The following is a 21,532-nucleotide window of genomic DNA, read 5'->3' on the forward strand; positions in this document are numbered from 1 at the left end:
GGTGTCCGGTGCTGTGCGGTGTGCGGCGTGGTGGCTTCTTCGTGCGGCGTGGTGACTTACTCGTGCGGCGTGGTGGCTTCCTCCTATCCTCAGTGTGCGGCGTTCCTTTTTTTCCCTTGCGCGACGTTTTATCCTTGCGTGGCGGTGTCTTCGTGCGGCGTTTTATCCGTTTTGCGCGGCCTTCGGTGGCTCCCACCGCACGATGGTGTCACCGTCGGTGATTTTGGTTCCACCGCACGGTGGCTCCACCGTCGGTGGTCCCACCGCACGATGGTTCCACTGTCGGTGGTTTCACCGCACGGTGGTTCCATCGTACGGTGATGCCACCTTCGGTGGACCCACCGTACGGTGGCCACTTTCTCTTCCCCACCGTACGGTGGCCTTTTTTTTCTCCTTTTTTTTCTTTTTCTTTTTTTGACTGTACGGTCGCTGTCGTACGACTGTGCGATTTTTTCTCTCTCTCTCTCTCTCTTTTTTTTTTTTTAAAGTTGTCTAGAGAGTCTTCGGCTCGGGTCCCCTGTCTCTGGGATCGCTCTTCATCCTTCTCGGTTTTCCTCGCCCAAAAGTCTCCTGCTGTGGTCCTGTGCCTCTTGAGTCGCCTGCCTGGCCTCTCGAATCCCCCTCCATCCTCTCGGGTCCCCCTTCGGGCTCTTGGGTGTCTGTCCGGCCTCTCGGGTCCCCTGCGCGCTTCGCGTGGTAGGGTTTCAATTTGTACCTGTTGGTGGCAAGTCTATTTTCCATGGCCATCCGAAGACCTAGAACCACAAATTCTACAGGGACCACAACCTCCTTCCCGTACATAAGAAGAAGAAGAATAATAAAGATTTTGAAGACTGCGGTCTTCCATATAGGGTTCCAATAGTGGCCAACACTCTTCGGATTATCTACGTCGCCAGGGTTTGGGGCGTCTCCCTTCCAATATTCTTTGTATTCTGGCAGGTACACCTCTGTTGGTTGCTCTGGTTCCTCTACTTCGAGCCTGTAGCTTTGGAACATTTCGTAATCCTCCATTTGCCAGTGGAAGAGCCCGTTAAGTGAGCATACCTCATCTTCAGAACATCCCTCCAATTCGAGCACCCCTTCACTGTTCGGCTCCATCGCGTTCTTGCCCTTGCTTTCATCGGGACCCCCTTCCCCTTTATTAGAGTCCTTTGAGTCCGAGTCGGAAGAGGCGAGCTCTTCGCCGACATCTTGGGTGTGTAGGTCAATGGTATATTTCGGCCCTCCCTTCTCCATGGAAAGTGTATTTTTCTTCCAGTTGTGGTTTACCCTCGCGTTGATCAACCACGCTCTCCCCAGGATGGCGTCATAGCCTTTCTTCTTCGAGGGAATAACCACGAAATCTAACAAGAATGGTTGCGTACCAATTGTCACTTGCTGGGCCATCAACAGGCCGAGTGGCTTAATGCCGTGTTGGTCCGCTCCCACCAGGTTGAATGTGGGTGGCCACAGGGTGGGCTTCCCCAGCCGCTTCCATGTTTCTTCTGGTAGTACATTCACCCCAGATCCCCCGTCCACAATGGTGTCCTTCAGAATGGTCCCACGGATACCCATTTCTACCACAGCTGGGTGTCTACCACTGCTCAAGGCTAGTAACATCGGGTCAGTCGAAGGGCTGACGGAAACCTCCACCTGTGGTGTACTCTTTGAAGCGGTGGCGGGAACCCCTACTTGTGGTGCACTCGATGATGCGGTGGCGGGAACCCGTACCTGTGGTGCACTCGACGCTGCGATGCTTTGCACATTGGTGAGGATGGCAGTCCTCAATTGTGGCATAGAGTCTAGAAGGTCTTTTACCTTTATCGGCACCTCCATCTGCAAGATTTGCCCAATGATGTTATTTTCTGCTTCCATACGGGATGATGTACTCGCCACCTCGTTGTCCCGTCGTTCGGTCGTCATCTCACGTTCAATATTGGCCTTTGCCTCCCGTAATCTCTCCTTCTCCGTACGGGGGTCGGGATAAGTGGCTTTTTTCGACTAGGCGCGGGTGATCGCCAGTACTTCTTTCTCACCAGTCTTCTCAGCCTTCTCAATGTTGAGGAGATTAACCCCTGCCTACGGGCAATTTGCGTCCTCATGGTCGCCTGGCCCACACCAACGACAGAGGTGCTGAGGGGTGGCTTCCTTCGTGCAATCACGGGCGAAGTGCCCCCACTGATTACAGGCCCTACATTGGATAATTGGTCGGCCCTTGGCGTCATACTAGATATGGCTTCCGTTATTGTTATTGTTGCTATTCCTTCCTTCCGCCGCGTCTATTGTCCCGGTATCCTCCAGATGATGCCGTTGTGTTAGTATGTTGGCTGGTACCCGCTGGTGCGGATGTTGTGGCCTGCTCCGTGAATAGCACCTGGTTCATTTGCGTACCTTGGGTTTTCATGTTGTATGGGCACTCCTTGGTGGAGTGTCCCATCACTTGGCAAATCTCACAAAATGCCTTCTTTTGGCAAGTACCCTTTGTGTGCCCTTCCTCTTTACACTCAGTGCACCATATGTCCCCTTCGTTCCGACCAGTGCTTCTCATTATTTTGAATTCCTTTCTCATTTGCTCCATGTCTTTTTTGAGCGCTTGCACCCGTTTGCCAGCCTCGTCGTCGCTGCTGCTTTCCTGTGAAGAGTCATTGTCCTCGGATGAGGATTTATTACTTTTCTTCTTCTTTGATGTTTTGTGTTCCCTCTCTAGGTCCATCGCCCTATTATAAGCATTGTCATATGACGTCGGGGGTACAATTTTCATCTTCCTCCGTAGGGAGGATTTCAACCCTTCAACGAACCATCGTTTCTTCAATCCATCTGCGGGTTGGCTTTCCATTTTACCCAAGAGTTCTTTCAGCCTCTGACTGTATGCCCGTATTGTCTCCTTGGTACCTTGTTTGGTACTGTATATCTCCGTTACAATTTCATTGTCATCACGGAGCAACCGAAACTCCCCCGTGAATTCCTTCTGTAGATTGGCCCACGTGGCCACTTTTTGCTTGTCCACATCGGAGTACCAATCTATGGCAACTCCTCGTAACGTGGCTGGGAACTGCTGTACCCAGTCATCCTGGTCTGTTACTCCGTTGGCAGACCAAATTCTCGGGTAAACGGTTAAATGCAGAAAGTAAATGCACAGAACATAATGGAAATACATTAAATAACCAGTCTCTATATTAATTCCACAGTCCATGTACAATAAGTGCTTATAACATTACATCTGACACGACTAACATGATCATACTTCGAAGAAAAGGTACACAATATATAATACCCGAAGGGGTGCGACACAACCGTCGTGACTCCAACTACCTACCTGTCGGCCAACTAACTGACCGCCGTATTATTACAACATAACATAACAACATAACATAATGATTATTCCCGTCAACAGTCAATTGCACACTATTGCATCTTTTGTACATCTACAAACATGCTCATCTATGCACATGGGATGAAAACTTGCTATAGATCTAGTATGTCTACAACAAAGACTTGCATGGTTTTATAGGGCATAGTCTTTTCCAAACATGTTTTAGGTTCCAACCTGCAAGACTTATGAAATCTCCTTCTACGCACCACCCATTGTGGAGTTGCACATAAGAATGGGAAGTGGGTAAAGTGCAGAATATATTGTAGCACATTCAAAGTGTACATCAACAACAAAATATTGCATTCCAACAATATAAATACAAAGATCAACATGACATGCACTGCACACCTCATGAATTCAAGTTTGGTGACATTGTTTGGTTGCATCTTTAGAAAGAGTGCTTCAAGGCTCCACATAGGAAGATGATGCCTCTACACTATGGTCCATACACCATTCTATGTGTAGTTGGTGGAAACACATTTATTCTTGATTCATCTTATTACCTAGGTCGGCATCTCGCATTCAATGTGAGACTCCTCAAGCCATTCTTCCCTCCTCTTCTTGAGCAACCATTAGATCAGGATCCTTTAGACTTGGATCTTGGGCACTTGTGCATGACTTTTCAAAATCAAATATAGACAACCACTACTTGCACTGGTCAAGGCTATTCAGAGTGGTCAAGGCAGTGCAATATGTAGATCAAGTGCAACGGTACAATCTTTAGCAACTCTGCTTTCAGTTTCTGCAGCTAATCGAAGACATCATTTCTCAAGACAGGGCCAATTATCCAAGCATAGCCATGCAATCTCCAAGAAGCCTTGTGTGGTCATCAATTGCACTTTGTGCTGCTTTGCAAACACTTGTGATACTTCGTGCTATTGTAAGAATTGATAGTCCTTTGCATGACATCTGGCATAGTTCATGTGGTGGACAACTTCCAACTATATAGTCTATAGCCTTGCACACTGTTTCACTTGCATACTGTGAAATTGGAAAGCCAACAATTTGAAGTTCAACTGTTGATCGTTGGAAGACCAAATGGTTATTGAATATGAACTGTTCCATAATTGCCTCGCTCCAATATCTTTGTAAACTACATTGTATATATATGTGTTCAACTCCTCACTTTGAGAGAACAATTTAGGAGATATAGAAGTCTAGGCAAACCAGTTTGATGTGTTAACCCCTTTCAGGTAACAGGATTCTTCATTCTCAGCCCTGCTATCTAAACTCATCCTTTGTAGCTTATTCATTCTTTCATTGAATATAAGTAGCACTCTTTTGCTAAAGTCTTCTACGTATTCAAATATGTTTACGTTAACTGTGATTTCGTTTTCCTTTGCATATTTATATAATTCTGTCTATCATTAAGATGGGTCATAGGGTTGTCCCTATCTGGGATCTGAATTAGCTTTTTTGTCTAGATTGTTTCAAGTTAGAGGTCACCTATTTCTTGAGTATACTAATGGTGGTTCATATACTTGTGACTTAATGTGGAAGTAGGATGGCAATTCTAGCCATATCTTAATGTACATGCATAATTTCTTTCTTATAATGCATATCATATGTGACATCATTTATTAGTTAGTTATACAGAATTTCCATTGTTCATACTTCATATGACTGGCCCTTTAAACTTGCATATGAAAGTAATTACAAGTTTCATATAATATGTTATTTTTTCTAATTTCTGATATGACTGGCCTTTTAAACTTATATAGTCCAATGATTACCACTCTTCATATAATTTTACGTCTTTCTAATTTATCTTCTCTTAATCTTTATTTCTATTTTTTCAAATGATTGACATTTCTTGAAACAAGGTGAATGGAAGCAATTTGACAACTTCTATAGAAACTGAAAATGTGCACCAATTCTTCCTTCCAATATGTGTCTAGGAGGAATCAGAGCAACGACCACACAAAATTAGTTTTTATTTGAACAAGGAGGAAGCACCAAAAGTTCAAGAACAGCTATTGTCCAGATTGCAAAGCAGACAGGTTTGTGTATTTGCTTCTCAATTATCACTTACATCTTAAAGTTTTTTCCAACATAATAGTGGGAAACTTGTCTTGAATTAAGCCTGTTGATTTATCTGGTTGGTTGCATGCTTCTTTTTGGTTTAATATGTAGCTTGATTATACTCTTTAAATGTAGGCATGTGTGTGAATTATTTGATGTCCTGGTTGGCTTCTATTCCTTCTACTCTATTTAATAAATAGTGATAATCACTCATGTATAAACCAGGTGTTAAATTTATGATCAGATTTTGAACAATGCAGATATAAAACAATTTACACAAGTTTGCACAGCATATACCCTGGGAAAACCTTCCAACTTGAAGGTAAAAAACCTAGCAACAAATTTTTTTTTGATTATATTTATCAAGTATAGGTATGTCTTTACAAGATTGCTTCACTCCTTGAAGTTATATTAATAGATCGAATCACCCTAGACTGCTGTATATGCAATTTGAACTGCTGTAAGATACATGAACTGCCAAAGGATGAATTATCTTCTTCGATCTGACTGGAATATAATGTGCGATCTCCTGATGAAGGAATATGATCTGCTGTAGAGTGAATTCGGACTGCTGAAGGATGTATTCGGTCTGCTGAAGGAAGTATTTGATCTGCCTTTATACTTATCGGAGGTGCCCCTTCACCAAGAGTCGGCACTCTCCAAAACATCACGACCCAACACATGAGGTGGTGGACTTCCAAGTCGGCCCCATTGGTTAATTGATATTTAGCAAATCGGTTATGCTAATATACATATACTGATTCATAATTACATTTGCATATTTAAATCGGTTCTATAAATGTCTAGGGCCGATAGGCCAATTAGACATTTGTATTGACTATGTCTGCCTGAAGGAATTCGACCATAGCTACATTATCATTAACACTCCCTCTTAGCTAGGGAGGAATCCTTCTCGATCTCTGTAGTGATATCCACCATGGCTACTGTTGATGTGTTTTTTTGACAGCGTCGAACACAAAATAGTCACCAACGGTCACCTTACCCTCTCTTGATCAAAATTAGTCCGTATGCTAAGATTGCATAAAGTTCAAACGGCTAATTCCAAGGTTCCTTCAGTGTGTGGATGTGACTCAGTTGTTTGATGGGTTTGCTGTTAACCCAAGGTGCCTTATGTGTGTTCAATTGAGGAAGATGATAAACTCATGCAAGCTCAAGGATTTCTATATGGATGATTTGCAATGAAAGCCCTAGTTTTAGATTTTATTTTTTATTTTTTTGATTTTCGAATTATGCAGAAAGTAAATGAGAGTAGGGTAGAGGGAACTATGCTAAAGCTAATCTAATCCTAAGAACAGGAGACAAGATCACTCATGCAAAATCAAACCACGCTTCGCTTTGCCAATAGAGCACAACTACGCGAAGTTGGTGCAATCTTCAAAGGGTGTGTAGAGGTTTTTCAGATCACCAATATAGACCATCGGATCGAACAATCTTCACTGATGATCGAAGTTAAGCGTACACACATAACAAAAGGCTCGGGCTAACTTTGCACGTTATACAACAATCAGCTGCACACCAAAAGTATGAGCTCGGATTCTGCAACAAGTACTCCTATCAAATCCGGTTCTCCTAACAACATGTAAGCAAATCTAATCTAACTGAAGAGAGCAAGACCATGCAGATTGCTAAAATAGAACGAGAATACACCATCAAAATCGAACAATGTATTAAGTTGGCTACTTCAACAATCCTGATGCAACAATCTCAGATAATAATCTCTCCTCCCTTCCAAATGAGGGGGGGTCACCCCTTTATATAGGCCTTAGGCCATGCAAACCCTAATTAGGGTTTCACCCTAGAAGATTCTCCACTCAAGATGCAACAAGGTGGGAATCGACAATAAATACCCCATAAAGCCCATATACAATTATTCCATGAGCTTAAAATAACGCCCATTAGTGCATTAAATGCACCCCACTATACAGATCACGCCCAAAATATAGTAAACATCTCCATGCAAGGAATAAATGCCCATCATTCTTCATGCGACGGTGACATGCACAGAGGATCTATCATAGAATCATAAATAAGGTGGCTGCATGCAAGAAGATTCCTCATGCGACAGCGACATGCATTGATCGGACCAACACTCAGTCAAAATACCCCCAGCAATAAATATGCCACCACCATTCAACTAAAAGATTCTCGTCCAAGAATGGACGACCATTATCCCATTCATTTATGGTGTATGCAATGAATTTGTTGACAATGGCTTCCAGTTCTCCAATGGAGACACTTGGCACATTTTCAATGTCGAATTCCATCAAGGCAATTTCTTCCTTGCTCTTGGAAAAGAAGCTCTCCCACTCCATCATGATTTCCTGTGTCTTCATTATACAGGAAAATGAAGAAACATTTGCAAAATGTTCCTTGGGGAATGAACCTACGAAAAAGAACTCGTGCAACTGAGATTTCAGGGAGTTCAGTGTTATTCCATCGTCATTAAGTTTCCTTACGAACAATGCCTCAATTGCACCGATGATTTCCTCCTGCACCCCTCTGATGAAATCTTTCAAAGTAAAGGACTCTACGCTGAATTTATCGAAGGTGTTCTTTCTTGAGCAAACAACGTAAAACCATTGGGGAAAGTCATAAGCTTCATTCTCTTGAATTACTTTCCCATCAATCAGAATTTGCCTTGGAATCTTTGTCGGAGCCCTGAGCCGCAGAATGGTTAAGTCCTGGTATATGTGCACATCCTCCCACAATCCTTCTGCTGTCTCCAATCTGCTCAGGAGGGCCACAAACTTTGAATGAAGCTGAGCCAAGTCCTCGATGAATTTTCCCGCTTTAGTGTAAACATCTTCTATCCATTCCCTGGAATTTTGTGCCATCGCTCTAATAACTTCCGCATCATCAACAACTTCCTTAGGAAGGGAGGAAGTTGGAGTGAACGAAGGACCTACCTCCTTGAGGGGTCTTTTGAAACTCCTGATGTACTCGCATAGGGCTCTATTTTCTTCCCTCAGCCGCTTACATTTCGCCTTTGATTTCAGCATCTTCTCTGTAACGTCCCCATTTTTAGCAGACTTGGATTTTGTGAGATTAGCCTATTATCCTGACCCTCGTAGGCTAATGTGTTGGATAGAGGGTCTTTTGAGGATTGGTATCATCTCCAGTGTTCAGAGTGCTTCAGTTTGGTCTTCGTTTGGCATCATTCGGACATCATTTGCTCTACTTCCTATTTTTAGTAAGTCTTGGGATGTTAGAGATGGACCCCTGCTATTTTTAGTAAAGGGGGTATGGTCATATGCAGCTTCATCATGTGAGCTCCCAGTTCAGACGGCATTCAAAAATGTTGAGTATTAATGGAGTTATTAATGTTTATTTAGTCTAAATAAACATTAATGTTTTGAGCTTATATTATTAAGTTATAATATAATTTTATATTATAACTTAAGTAAGGGTCCAAGTATCATTAAAGGGGACCATTTAATTAATTAAGTGTGGCTCTTTTACGAAGGTGAAATATTAAATGACAAAGTGAAAATATTATATCATTAAATGTCATTTAATATCATTAATTGATTTAATGCCTTATTGGAGAAAATTGAACCTTCATGGGAAATATATATAAGGCTTTTGAAAAGAAGAGAAGGGAGATTGATCATTGTGATTTTTGATGAGAAGACTTGTCTCTTGGCTTTGGAGAAGAAGCTGGAGTTTCTGTAGCTTGTCCAGAGTATCAGCATTGGAGAACGTGAAGACTTCATTGCATCAGCAATCTGAGGGTGTGAGATATTCATCTGAAGTTGCTCCTAGGGTTGGCTTCATCCAGAAGTTGACATTGTGCTGATTGGGGATTTATTTTCAGATTTATTGGCATAGCTGAGGGCATATGTATATGGCAAACTGAGAACATTATTCAGAGGGTTTATTTGCTGCTACAGTGTCGTGAACAGTGCGCTATAGTACCCGTGAATAGTAAATACTACAGTACCGTGCTATAGTAAATCGCTACAGTATATTGCATCTTAGTTGAGTCTACTCAAGGGTTCTTCAAGGGTTTTAATTGCTGCTCATTTCCAGATTAGTTGCTGCTGTCATGACATTGAAATTTAAGCAGAATTTATAATTGTTGGAGGCCGTACTATAGCAGCAGCAGCCACACATGTTGCTTCACAATTTACATGGTATTTGAGTTGCTACATTACCCACAACGTAGGCGCTTCATTGGATCAGGTTCTCTTGCATTTAATTTCAGTATTTAATAGACATTCGAAGTTGGTTGTATGCTGCCATTGTACTCAGACCTGGGTATTTTGTTTCATATCATATTCAGCTGTAAGCCAAGAGTCTTGGCCTTTTCATATCTGTGGTAATTGGGACATCAATAAAAAGGAGTTGCATATGATATATTTGTAGTATTTATTTCAGTTTGCAAGATAACTATTTGTCTTAATGTCCGTAGCTGAAAGTCAACATTTCATAATAGGAATTGCATGGCAAATGTTTGATAAAATGCTTATGGCTGTAGCTCTCATTTCCATACTCTAGTTTGCATGCCAATTGTATGACGAAATGTCACTTGGCTGTAGGTGATTAGTTTGCATATAGAAGTCATACAGCTAGCATATCATTTCTATAACAACTTTGCATTGTTAGAAGCTTTCCATAACTTCATTTGCAGCGTACAAACCCAAAGAAAACAAATAAAGAATTCACTACAGCGGCTTCAAACATTGTATGCCAAGTGTTTGACAATATTCCTTGGGGTTCAAATAAGCGAAACAGGGTCAGATTAGCCAAGGGATATTACATTCTCCCTCATGGCTAAGGAAGATTCTTCAAAGTCTCCCATTACTTGACCTGTGGAAGCTTGGTCAAGATCAATCTGTCTGATAACATAATCCTCCTGCCAACTTCCTTATCTGCCGGTCAATCCAATGCCTAGTGAATTTCAACACTGGTCTAGCTAGGACATTCAAATCATCCATTTCAGGCTTTGACCAATCTGGCAATTGAATGGGCTGATCTTTTACTTTCTCAAATTCAGGTTGCACCAAATCTGAATCCTCCTTCACCTGATCCGACACTTGATAAATTTCACTTAACCTGATGGTGTCAAGGGGCAATCTAGAATGCATTTTCTTCCTAACCTCAAGGTCATCCTCGACACCTGCCCATTAATCTTCTAAGTGAAACCTGTGTATGAATTTGACGCCAACAACCTTCCAAATCTGGCGGTAAGGATCATAGTGGGCCCTGGATGTATAAAATGGCAGGCGATAGAATGCCAATTCCCCCGCTGCACTCTCAGCGGCCTCTAAGCCTGGGCATATTTCCATGAAGTCATCCAAGACAACTGGGAATTCAATTGATTGCTTCTTCTTCTTCTACAATTGATCCTAGGTAGTTAACTGTCTCATGAGCTCCAGTAGTATGAGCTTGTCTGATGGATATCTTGGCAATTTGTATGATGGGAATGAGAATCCTTGCGTCCTGATGTGGGTGAATTTAGGAAATTGCAAGAATGTAGCTCCATACTTCTGGACCAGGGCACTTGCTTGTAGCGACACCCTTACGTGCAACTTCATCTGCATAAGACGTGTCAAGTACATAGTGAAGGTGTCATTCGCCAGCTTGTAAGAACTAACATTGTGAAGATGCAGCTGAGGATAACACTCATGTACTTTCAGCTGCGCTGGTCCGCAACCCATGATTCCTCTTGCTGGCAGACCATCAAATCCTCCCATTCGTGCAAGCATATAGAACAAATAGGAGCTCATGAAAAAGGACTAGGACCTTTTTTCATTTAAGTTTTTCAACTGTTCGTGCAAGTAATGACTGATCAATCTGGCCCAGTCAACTAGCCCATTTGCATTCATGATCTCGCCTATGTAGAAGAACATCCAAGTTTCAAAGTTCACAGAATGTGAACACCCCATTACTCTGCTCAACATCTTTATCAGGTCCACATACTCCTGCTTGAATTCAAAGATAGCGAGAGTCTTTGGCATCTTGGAGGCATGCATCCTAGGTTCAGCAACCATTGTTTATTAATCAAATCAGCACACCTGGTAGGACCTGCTTCATATACTGCCTTAGCTCCGCTGCTGGTCCTGTATGTCATGGAATAGTGCGAAGGAATTCCGAAAGCCTCACCAATTGACTCCGGAGTCAATGTTGCCAGCAACTTGCCATCTGACTTAAAATTGTCTTCCGCTCCAAATTATAATGTTCTGCACACTCCAAAATCAAGTCTGGACACTGAATAGCAGGAGGAAAACCAGCTACTGCAACAATTCCGCTCTTGACAGCTGTTGGTGATGGACTATGCCCTGCCGTCCCGAACATTCTGATCTTGAATGCAGCCAGATTGAATGTGCCTAAATTTGTATTGCTGATTTCTTCCCATCTAGCGTTCATCCAGGAATGAGGAAGGAAACCTTTCATTTCTGCCTTGATCAATGCCTGCTTGGAGAGGGTAGTTGCCTTGCTTGATTCCGCCATCCTGAAAAGCACCTTGGAAATGATGAAAAAAAAGACTAAGTATGACCACTCTTCACTTCTCCATTTCTTCTTTCCTGAATCCTGCACGTGAGAAATGAAATGCCTCTCCATGCTTATATAGAAACCTTCAAATCGTCCTGCTAAGTTAGGAGGCATCAAATTAGCAATTGAATTTATGATGCGTCATACTTTCCCAATCACCGCACCATGCAAAAGAAACTTCTCTTGTGAGTGAGTTCGAAATTAGAAGTTTCATTAAATGCACTAAGCCATGCGTTATTGGAAGATTCTCTTCGCCAACTCATTAACTTCCACTCCTTCAAATTTCGGAGGGATTTTTGAAGATTTGCTTGATTTCATTCTAACTTGTTGTCTTCTGCTTTTGAAGGAATTTTTCACGCCCTTTTCAACATCCCCTATTTTTTAGGGATCCCCCTAAAATTTAGGAGCCAGGTTCATTGGATAGAGAAATTCATCATGATTCTAAATCTATAAAATTTTGCACATTCTGACAAGGATTCGGTGTCTAAAAATAGAAAATTCAAAAATTTGCTCGAGGGGATTTTTACTTTTTTCATTCCTCCTTGACCCCTCTTTTTTGGCGCTTTGATCATGGCTTGGGCACTAAACTTGATGAAGGAGGAATTCACACCTTTTTTGAATCTTCCATCACCTCCATTTTGCCGCCTGTCCTTGGCCTGGGGCGGAATTTTGCTGTGGAGGAGGAATTTTGTCTTTTCATGCTTCTTTCGGACTCGGATGGGTTTTGAGCCCCTTCTGGATCAGGCCACCATATAAGAATTTGGGATGACTTTCCAGACTTAGACAAATTTCCCGAGCTTTCCATTTCAGGAATGGGCTTCCAACACTCAACTATTTTCTGGCTTTCTCTATTTGCTTTCTGACCTTCCGGAATTAGAAATAGTTGCAAATGCCCGATCTTCATAGTTTGCCTAAATGGTCTTGTCAAAACCAACTTTCCAAAAATAGAAAGCTTTTCAAAACGTCAGCGTTAGACCCCTAGACAAGACTCAGGAATGGATTATTGGATTACTAAAAATAGAAATTACTAAAAATAGTAAGTTTGATTTTTGGCAAAATGATGACATTCCGGGACTCAGTAAAATCCCTAAAAAATAGGAACTTTCTAAAAATAGAAAGTTACTCCATTTTGGCTCAACTTTTACTGGGAAGTTCCTTGAAGGGTCCTAATTCCAGTCATATGCTTAGTTTTTCCAAAACCCTAACAAAAACCCCTAAAATCTAGGACGAAAGGCAGAAACCCTAAAAAAGACAAAACAGGTCCTAGACTTCACCAAACTCGCTCAAACGAAAAGCAGATTAAATCAAAATGACCCCTGAACACCTGCAAAGCGGAGAGACTGACAAGACTGCCACCAAAACCCACAAAAAACCAAGACCAAACGACCAAAAGTGCCTAAAAGCTAGGGGGTCCCTATCTGGGATGGGGTGATGTGTGATTAGGTCACAACAACTACTCCTAGAGGGTGGGTCCATCATGGCTACTCCCATGAATGGAAATGCAAATGAACACAAGTGCTCATCACGGAATCACTCAACGTGATGTCGTCATCTCATCATGACGTTCACCATGGCTACTCCCAGAGGGTGAATAAACACAAGTGCTAAGTCATGGAGTCTCTCAACATGACATCCACCATGGCTACTCCCAGAGGGTGGAACAAGGGCTTTCACCTCAAACTTCTCTCTCACAGAGAAGAATGCATTAACAAGGGCTTGCACCTCAAACTTCTCTCACAGAGAAGAATGCATTATAGTACATCTCAAGAAATCACCGATGCTGAGACTCCCTCTCAGTAAGGGCTTCATTCTCTACAACTCCAAGCTTGTCTTGAAAATGCACAAACTTCACTCTGGCAAGGGGTTTGGTGAGAATGTCGACCGTCTGATCATCAATGCTAATGTACTTCAACAAAATAGCATTCCTTTGTACCATATCTCTAATATAGTGATATTTGATCTCCACATGCTTTGTTCTGTCATAAAACATAAGATTGACAGAAAGCTTCACACAACTCTAGTTATCACATTGAATAATTGTAGGCTCCAATGATTGTCCAAACAATTCTACAAGGAGCTTTCGAAGCCACACTGCTTCGCTGGCACACATGTTGCAATGTATTCTGCCTCTGCGATGCTCAATGCCACTGAAGACTGCTTCCTGCTACACCAAGAAATCATAGCAGATCCCAAACTGAAGCAACAACCAGAGGTGCTCTTTCGATCAGTAACACTCCCTACCCAATCAGAATCAGAATAGCCTTGCAGATTCAGGGCCACACTGGAAGAATATTTCAAGCCATATCCAACTGTGCCACGCAAGTATCTCAAGATATGCTTGGCTGCGACTAGATGTATCTGCCTTGGTTCACACATGAACTGACTAAGTGCACTCACTGCATAACAAATATCCGGTCTAGTATTAACTAGATACATCAAAGATCCAATCAGCCATCTGTACATAGTAGGATCTACAAGATCTTAACTAGCTACAGATTCACTCAATTCTTCAAGTTAGTTTCCATCGTTGTAGACATAGACTTGCAATCTAACATCCCAAATCTCTTCAAGGTGTCAATGGTGTATTTTCCTTGACTCAGGATAATCTCATTAGGCCTCTGCCACACTTCCAAACCTAGAACTAAATGCATGAGTCCTAGGTCCTTCATCTCAAATTCTGAAGTCAACTCCTTGCATCTAAAGATGAGATGTTCTTCTCTAGTAAGAAATAAGTCATCAACATATAGAACCAAGATTAAAGATTCGGATCAACATCATTCTTGCAGAAACCCAAACTCATAAAGTATTTGTCAATCCTTTCATACCATGCACGAAGAGCCTGCTTAAGACCATATAATGCTTTCTTCAATTTGCATACATGAGACTCTTTCCCATGAATCACGAAGCCTTCAGGTTGCTCAATGTAGACCTCTTCTTCAATTACACCATTGAGAAAAGCTGTCTTCACATCCATTTGATGTAGCTTCCGTCCCTTAGTTGCTGCAATGGCAATGATGGTCCTGATGGAAGTATAGCGAGCAACTGGAGCAAATGTTTCTTCATAGTCTATTCCTTCTTTCTGAGAGAAACCTCGTGCCACAAATCTAGCCTTGTACTTCTCAATGCTTCCATCAGCTGCATGCTTAATCTTGAATAGCCACTTGGAAGATACAACTGACTTTCCTTTAGGTCTAGGTACAATATCCCAAACATCATTCTTAATAATGGATTGATATTCTTCATCCATGGCATCTATCCATATTTGCTGATTCGAGGCTTCCTCAACACTGGAAGGTTCAGTCTCAATAATGTTACACATCAATGCAACATAGCTAGAGAATTTTTGTGGTCTTTTACTTTCTCTGAATGTGCCTCTAGGGACTGCAAACTTCTCTGCCTCCTGCATAGTGTTTCTTGCCCAAAGAGGTCTTTTTCGATTCACAATAATATCTCTAGGCCCATCAGTAGGATCCAAAGGCTCAACTGGATCATTATTCACTTCAGGTTCTATAGACTCCCTCTGAATCTCAGGAGTATGATCAATGTCCATGTCTTGAGAAGTCTCTTGAACTTCATCAGCTATTTCCATGCATGAACCTTTAGATTTTCTGAATGCAACATCTTCCTCAAATGTAACATCTCTGCTCACTTCTATCTGTTTCTGACTGGGAATGTAAATCCGGTAGGCTTTAGAGGTTTCATTGTAGCCCACAAATATTCCTCTCTTGCTAGAAGGTTCCAACTTGGTTCTTTTGTCTTTGGGTACATGGACATACACTGGACAACCAAAGATCCTCAAGTGACTTACTGTAATGTCCCCTTCTCAGTAAGGAGCAATCAATGGTCCATTGGCCTATTCAGAAGACCCGGAGGCTGATTGGAATGAGGAATTAGGGTTTCCTATTTTTGTGGATCTTTGCGTGATCCAATTGATGCTTATCTGGTAGGGCTTATGCAATTCCGATTGAGGATTCCTTATGGATTTTTCGAGAGCTTCATGGTGGTATAACAGGCATTTTGTTTTTGAGTGATTTCTGAACTTACTATTTTTAGTAAGTTGGTGGCAATTGACTGGATTTTGAGGTTTTTTTGGGTTTTCTGAGTTCTCTCACAGGGTTCGATGAGCATGTCTTTCGGAGATGTTTTCATGACTTACTATTTTTAGTAAGTATCAGTTCGGGCAGAGCTATTTGTGGCAGTGTTGAGTAGAGTTCCAATCCAGTCCAAAATTAGTATTTTCTGCGCTCCAGTTCATATGGTTGATTTGGCAGTGATCAGTGGGCGATTTATAATTGATTAATTAAATATTATCACTTTATTCTAAAGTTTAATATTTAATTATTTCACTAATTATATTTTGGAGGAATGACTTAGGAAGGAAAATATTATATTATTTATCCTAAGTCACATTTTTATTTCCTTAAGCTGATGGCATAAAAAATGAATGTGTTTTATGCTTTGTAATGTTATTGTTATAACATGGCGATTTCTTTGGGAGAAGTGCGACTAGGGAGATTGGAAAGTGGACGCTATACTTGGAGGGGGTTCTAAAATGAATGTAAGGAAATTTGGGCGCCATTTCATGTGAATTTGAGATTAAAAAATCTATATAAACAACGTGCGCCTCATTTGATCATCTTGAAGAAATCATATCATTATGCTACCGGAATGGTGAGTGAACTTGAGCTTCGGAGTCGTGGCTCCCTAGTTTTGCCAGTTTTGTACTTGAGACATAGTATCTAGCTGAGTGGTGGAACGTTGGTGAAGTTTTTAGTGTGCATTTTCAGATTTTCAGTGTGGTGTGGTTTTTCAGAGTTGCTGGTTTGGTGTGGCGGAAGCGAAGATTTGATCATATCTCCCTGCCTGTGCGACCCATCATTCTAGGTATTGGCTCGTTGGAAGCGTAGCAGGAAGACGATCATTCTCTTGTTTTGGCATGTGTTTTGGTGTTCAATCTGATTTTTGGTTGCAAGTCGATTTTTTGCTGCTGGCCATACCATTCCTTGGCTACCTCGGGTTGTGTGCAGGTTGTTGGTGGTGTTCGCGGTGTAGGTTTGAGGTTCTTGTTGCATCGTCTCAGTCTTAGCTTTCATTTGCTTCTATTCTTGTGTCATTCAGTGAAGTTTTAGGCGAGTTATGAGCATAACAGTGATTTTGGTAGTGGCTGTTTTCTGTGTGTTATGCGTACAACAGATTGCTTTTTCAGTTTTGTGATCAATGGTGTGTTATTTCTCTATGGGTGTGTTTGAGTTTGCTAAGTGTGTTAAGATTGGAAGTATTCATCAGTATTGGACAGTATAATCTCTCTATTCTATGCACTGTATCTCTTTATTGTAAGGCTGAATAGTAATACTAACAACCATTTCTGGACTGTAAAGCAAACTCTTGCTGAAAAGTGGAAGAGGCCGGCTTGCCGCCTACATTTGGCTCTGTAATACTGTCCTCCCGCTGTATAAGCGATAGAGTTGATTTTGTAATTTCTTTGTTGTCCTCTCGCTGAGTAAGCGATGTAGTTGATATTGAATTTCATTTCTAGTCCTCCCGCTGCATAAACGGTAGAGTGATTATTCTTCAGTTTCTTACATCATCCTTGGCTGGTTTACGACCAAGTGATTTTAATATTCTCCATATCCCGCTGAAAAGTGGAAAGGGCTGGCTTGCCGACCATTATTGTAATAAGCATTTTCAGAAGTTTGCATCTAATGATCCCCTGCCACCGTATTCTCTCACCCTCCCAGTTTGGGCTCTCGGTGATCAAAAGGTGTAGGGTTCCTTTTAGCTAGTGAAAGGTTTAAAATCAACTATCAGGTTACACTCTAATTTGTACTATTAATGCATCCATTACTCATAAAAATTTGCTCCTTATTGTTTATCTCTTCATAGCTTAAGGGATATAAATTTATGGGGGCCCTGCCCACCATAAAAAATGTTAAGAAAAACTGAGATAAACCTCTTTCACTGCAAAACCATCAGTATAGGCAAAGGATCAATCAGGAGCATATGTAAATAAGCATTCTCCTATATCTCTCCATAGATTTGACAGGATACTATGTTGGTGACAAACCGTTATATATACTGCTGCTGTTGATCAATCTTCAAATATACTGCTGTTGGATGCAATCTGTCATATTTATTTTACTAAGAACTAAATTGCAAAGCAATAGCCATCTCCTATTAACCAATAGATGAAATGATGCATAAAGATCAATAAGTTTCTGCTGATAATATGCCATAATGTGTACAGAGTCATAATCATATCAAAAGCTTAATAACACAATCAAGCCAAGTTTGTGTTCTTCATCCCGCTGAAAAGTGGAAGGGGCTGGCTTGCTGCCCAGTTTTGTAATTGCATTGTAATTTCCAGCGGATTAGAAAGCTAACGAACCCCTTGTCACCGTATGGTCTCACTTTCCCACATTGGGCTCTTGGTGATCAGAAAGTGGAAGGGTTACCTTTCAGTGGCATTGGCATTATATTTCCTAACTTTAACGGGTGCATTGTAATGTTGTTGTGCTTGAAATCCAAAAAAAAATAAGAGGGAATTTTACATTCATCCTTGGGTGTGATTTCTTCCTTGCTTGAAATTTCGTCCTGAAGGAAGGAATTTCCAACACTTAGTCAAATTTTCACTTTCCTGGAATTCTGTCCTGAAGGAAGGAAATTCCATCGTAGAGCCAAATTTTCACCTTTTCCAAGAATTCTTTCATGAAAGAAGGAATTTCCATCACTTAGTCAATTTTTCACTTTTTTGGAATTCTATCCTGAAGGAAGGAATTTCCAGCACTTAGTCAACTTTTTCACTTTCCTGAAATTCTTCACCTTGGGCGTATTTCTTCCTCGAGGAAGGAATTTTTTTGAATTCTTGAAGTTTCCTTTTTGAACTTTGATTTTCATGTTCTGCTTCCAACCTTAGGCACGTTTCGGAACTGGAGAAGAAATTTTGGAAATTTATTCCTGGAGGAAGGAATTTTTGTGCTTTTTGAGTTCATCTTGTCTCGAGGAGGTTTTTCATCAATTTGCTACATTTCCTATTTTTTAGGAATTTTCTTAAAATTTAGGACTCTGGTCTAGGAGAGAGAATTCTCTCACGATTCCAAATTTGCAAAAATTTTGAAATTCGGACAAGATTTAGTGTCTAAAAATGGTTTTTTTCTAAAAATTTCTCGAGGGGATTTCTTGCTTCTTCATTCCATTCTTGACCTTCAAATTCCCCTTTGCCTTGGAAATTTTTTTTTTCATTCTTGACCTAGGCGTGGATTTCACTTGGTGGAGGAGTTTCAAATTTTCCATGCCTCTATTATTTTGGAGTCCTCCTCAACACTTGGGCGTTGTTTCCACCCTAGCAAGGAATTCACAATTTTTTTGATTTTTCCATGCCCTTGTTAGTTTGGCACCCTTACTCATCCTTGTGCGGAATTTTCCATTGGGCAAGGAATTTCACTTTTTCATAGTTTCCACACCATAGGCATTTTGGCGCCCTATTCCATCCTTGGGCGGAATTTTTCATGTGTCATGGAATTTTATCATTTTGAAGTTCTCCATGCCTTTCACATTTTGGTGCTTTAGTCTACTCCTTGGGCGTTGTTTTCCATTAATGATGGAATTTTGATCATTTTGAGTTTTCCCTGGCATTGTAGTTTTGGCGCCCTATCACTTCACCTAGGTGCTGTTTTGACTGAGTCATGGAATTTCATCATTTTGCATTCTTCCATGGCCTTGAGGTTTTGGTGCCTTCCATTCTTCCTTGGCGCTATTTTGACTCAAGAATGGAACTTTTTCCTTTTGCACTTTTCCATGACCATGGATTTAGCGCCTTAGTCATGCCTTGGGTGTTGTTTCTTCTTTGAGATGGAATTCGCCTTGTTCAACATTTTCCATGACCATGTGATTTTAGCGCCCTTGCTATGAAAGATCCCTAATGGATCTTTTAAGCTGATAGGCTGTAATTTTTTAATTATTTGTTTTAAAATAAATTCTTCCTGTTTATTAAATGATCTTTCAGAGAGAGACAAAAGTTACAGAAAGGTTGTGTCTTTTGTTTTTGTTTGTATTTTTCCAGATATAGGTAAACAATGAATAACAACAGCAGCAAATATGAAATAGGCTGGAAAATAATGTGCAATAATATAATATTCGGCCAACCCAGAATAGCTACAAATCGTACCAGGCAAAATACATAAATGATATGCCAGCAAAGTATCTACCAACCAAAATAATGTTGCCGGCTGCAAGAAAGACCATCCATGCACAAAAAAAGAGATGGCTGATGAATACCAATCAGCAACCCACATGCTAGCTGGAAGGAGGCCGTACGGTTGCTGCAGTCACGTCCAGGCAGCCAAGGAACTCCCACGTGCCAAGCAATATACCCACGTCCAAAGCCAAAGCTCTTCCAATGCTGAACTTGCACTCCAATCAAAGTCTGAAACCAAATGAAGCTGCTGAAACCTTCTATTGGGGTTTGCGTCCCAATATCTAAGCCCTGGGGTTTGCGCCCCAGTTCTCCAGAAATCGCTCCTCAGAGCAAATTCACAAATGCGAAGTTTAAAGATGTAAAAAGATAATAAAAAATGAGCCAACATCTCCTTTTATCTCCCTCTCAAAGCTACTCGAACCCTAAAGGGAGAATATGCTTTTACCTTTATTACATAATGGCATATTCTTAATTAAAAAGGCCTTTATGTATAGGAAAAACACCCCTTTCGTCAAATAACAAAACTCAAGGTGCCAGAAGGTCTCCGGATGATGAAAATAAGTTATAATAATTCAAGACCTTTCCAACGAGCTATAACACATATGCCTGCCTGACCAGAAGAAGCCAAAATCCCTTTATTACTCCAATTAGCTATATAAATAGCTTTATCTAATTAATAAGACGCTAACTTAGGAAATATTAAAAATATATCCCAAATAGCCGTATAATGCTCATCTGACTCCACAAGTCTGAAACGGAGCCTGCCACCTGTCTGTGATTGTTGTCGGAAATCATGGATCCTTGAGCAATCTTGTCCCTAAAATCTAGGGATGCTCCTAGAAGGTAGGAAACATACACAAATCTCCTGAAACTGAACCTAAGGAATGGTCTCATGGTTACCCAACCCTGGGTACTGTCAAATCCTCCTAAATAGTAGGAATAGCCTCCACAAAAGAAGGAAATGCCTCCTAAAATTAAGGAACTGCTCCAAACTGGTCCACTACTGCCAGAATACCAAATCCCAAACACTGAATATCCTCACTGAGTCTCTATCCACCACTGTCAGCCTACAAGACCCCAAAATAAGCTGACTCACATGTCTCTGCTAGACAGAGCTAAAGAGGGGACATGACATGCTAGGACTGGGGTGGAATTTGCATCATGTCAAGGAATTTCTCAATTTCAACATTTTCCATGTCTCCTTAAGTTTGGCGCCTCGATTCTTCATTAGGTGCTGAATTCACACTGCCATGGATTTTTCACATTTTCATTTTTCCTTGATGACTCCAATTTGGCACCCTACTTGGCAGTTGGGCAGGGATTTCACTGGATGAAGGAATTTCACCATGTTCACTTTCCGGACTTAGCCAATTTTCAACTTTTCACAATTAGGATGCCATTTCAGGGAGTTGAAGTGATTTTCCAAACTTAGAGAAGATTTCAATGCT

At 41.1% G+C, this 21,532-nt stretch overlaps 1 protein-coding gene across 1 annotated transcript in view; it reads left to right on the top strand.

Moving 5' to 3' along the window:
• LOC131059714 (sucrose-phosphatase 1) overlaps positions 1-21,532 on the top strand; it is a 155,153-nt gene that overhangs the window by 5,040 nt on the left and 128,581 nt on the right. Inside the window, exon 3 of the mRNA XM_057992726.2 lies at positions 5,251-5,352. Within this exon, the coding sequence (XP_057848709.2) occupies positions 5,251-5,352 (102 nt within the window). The remainder of the gene's footprint in view (positions 1-5,250; positions 5,353-21,532) is intronic.

This window comes from Cryptomeria japonica, chromosome 3, assembly GCF_030272615.1.
Source record: "Cryptomeria japonica chromosome 3, Sugi_1.0, whole genome shotgun sequence".
Classification (NCBI taxonomy): Eukaryota; Viridiplantae; Streptophyta; class Pinopsida; order Cupressales; family Cupressaceae; genus Cryptomeria; species Cryptomeria japonica.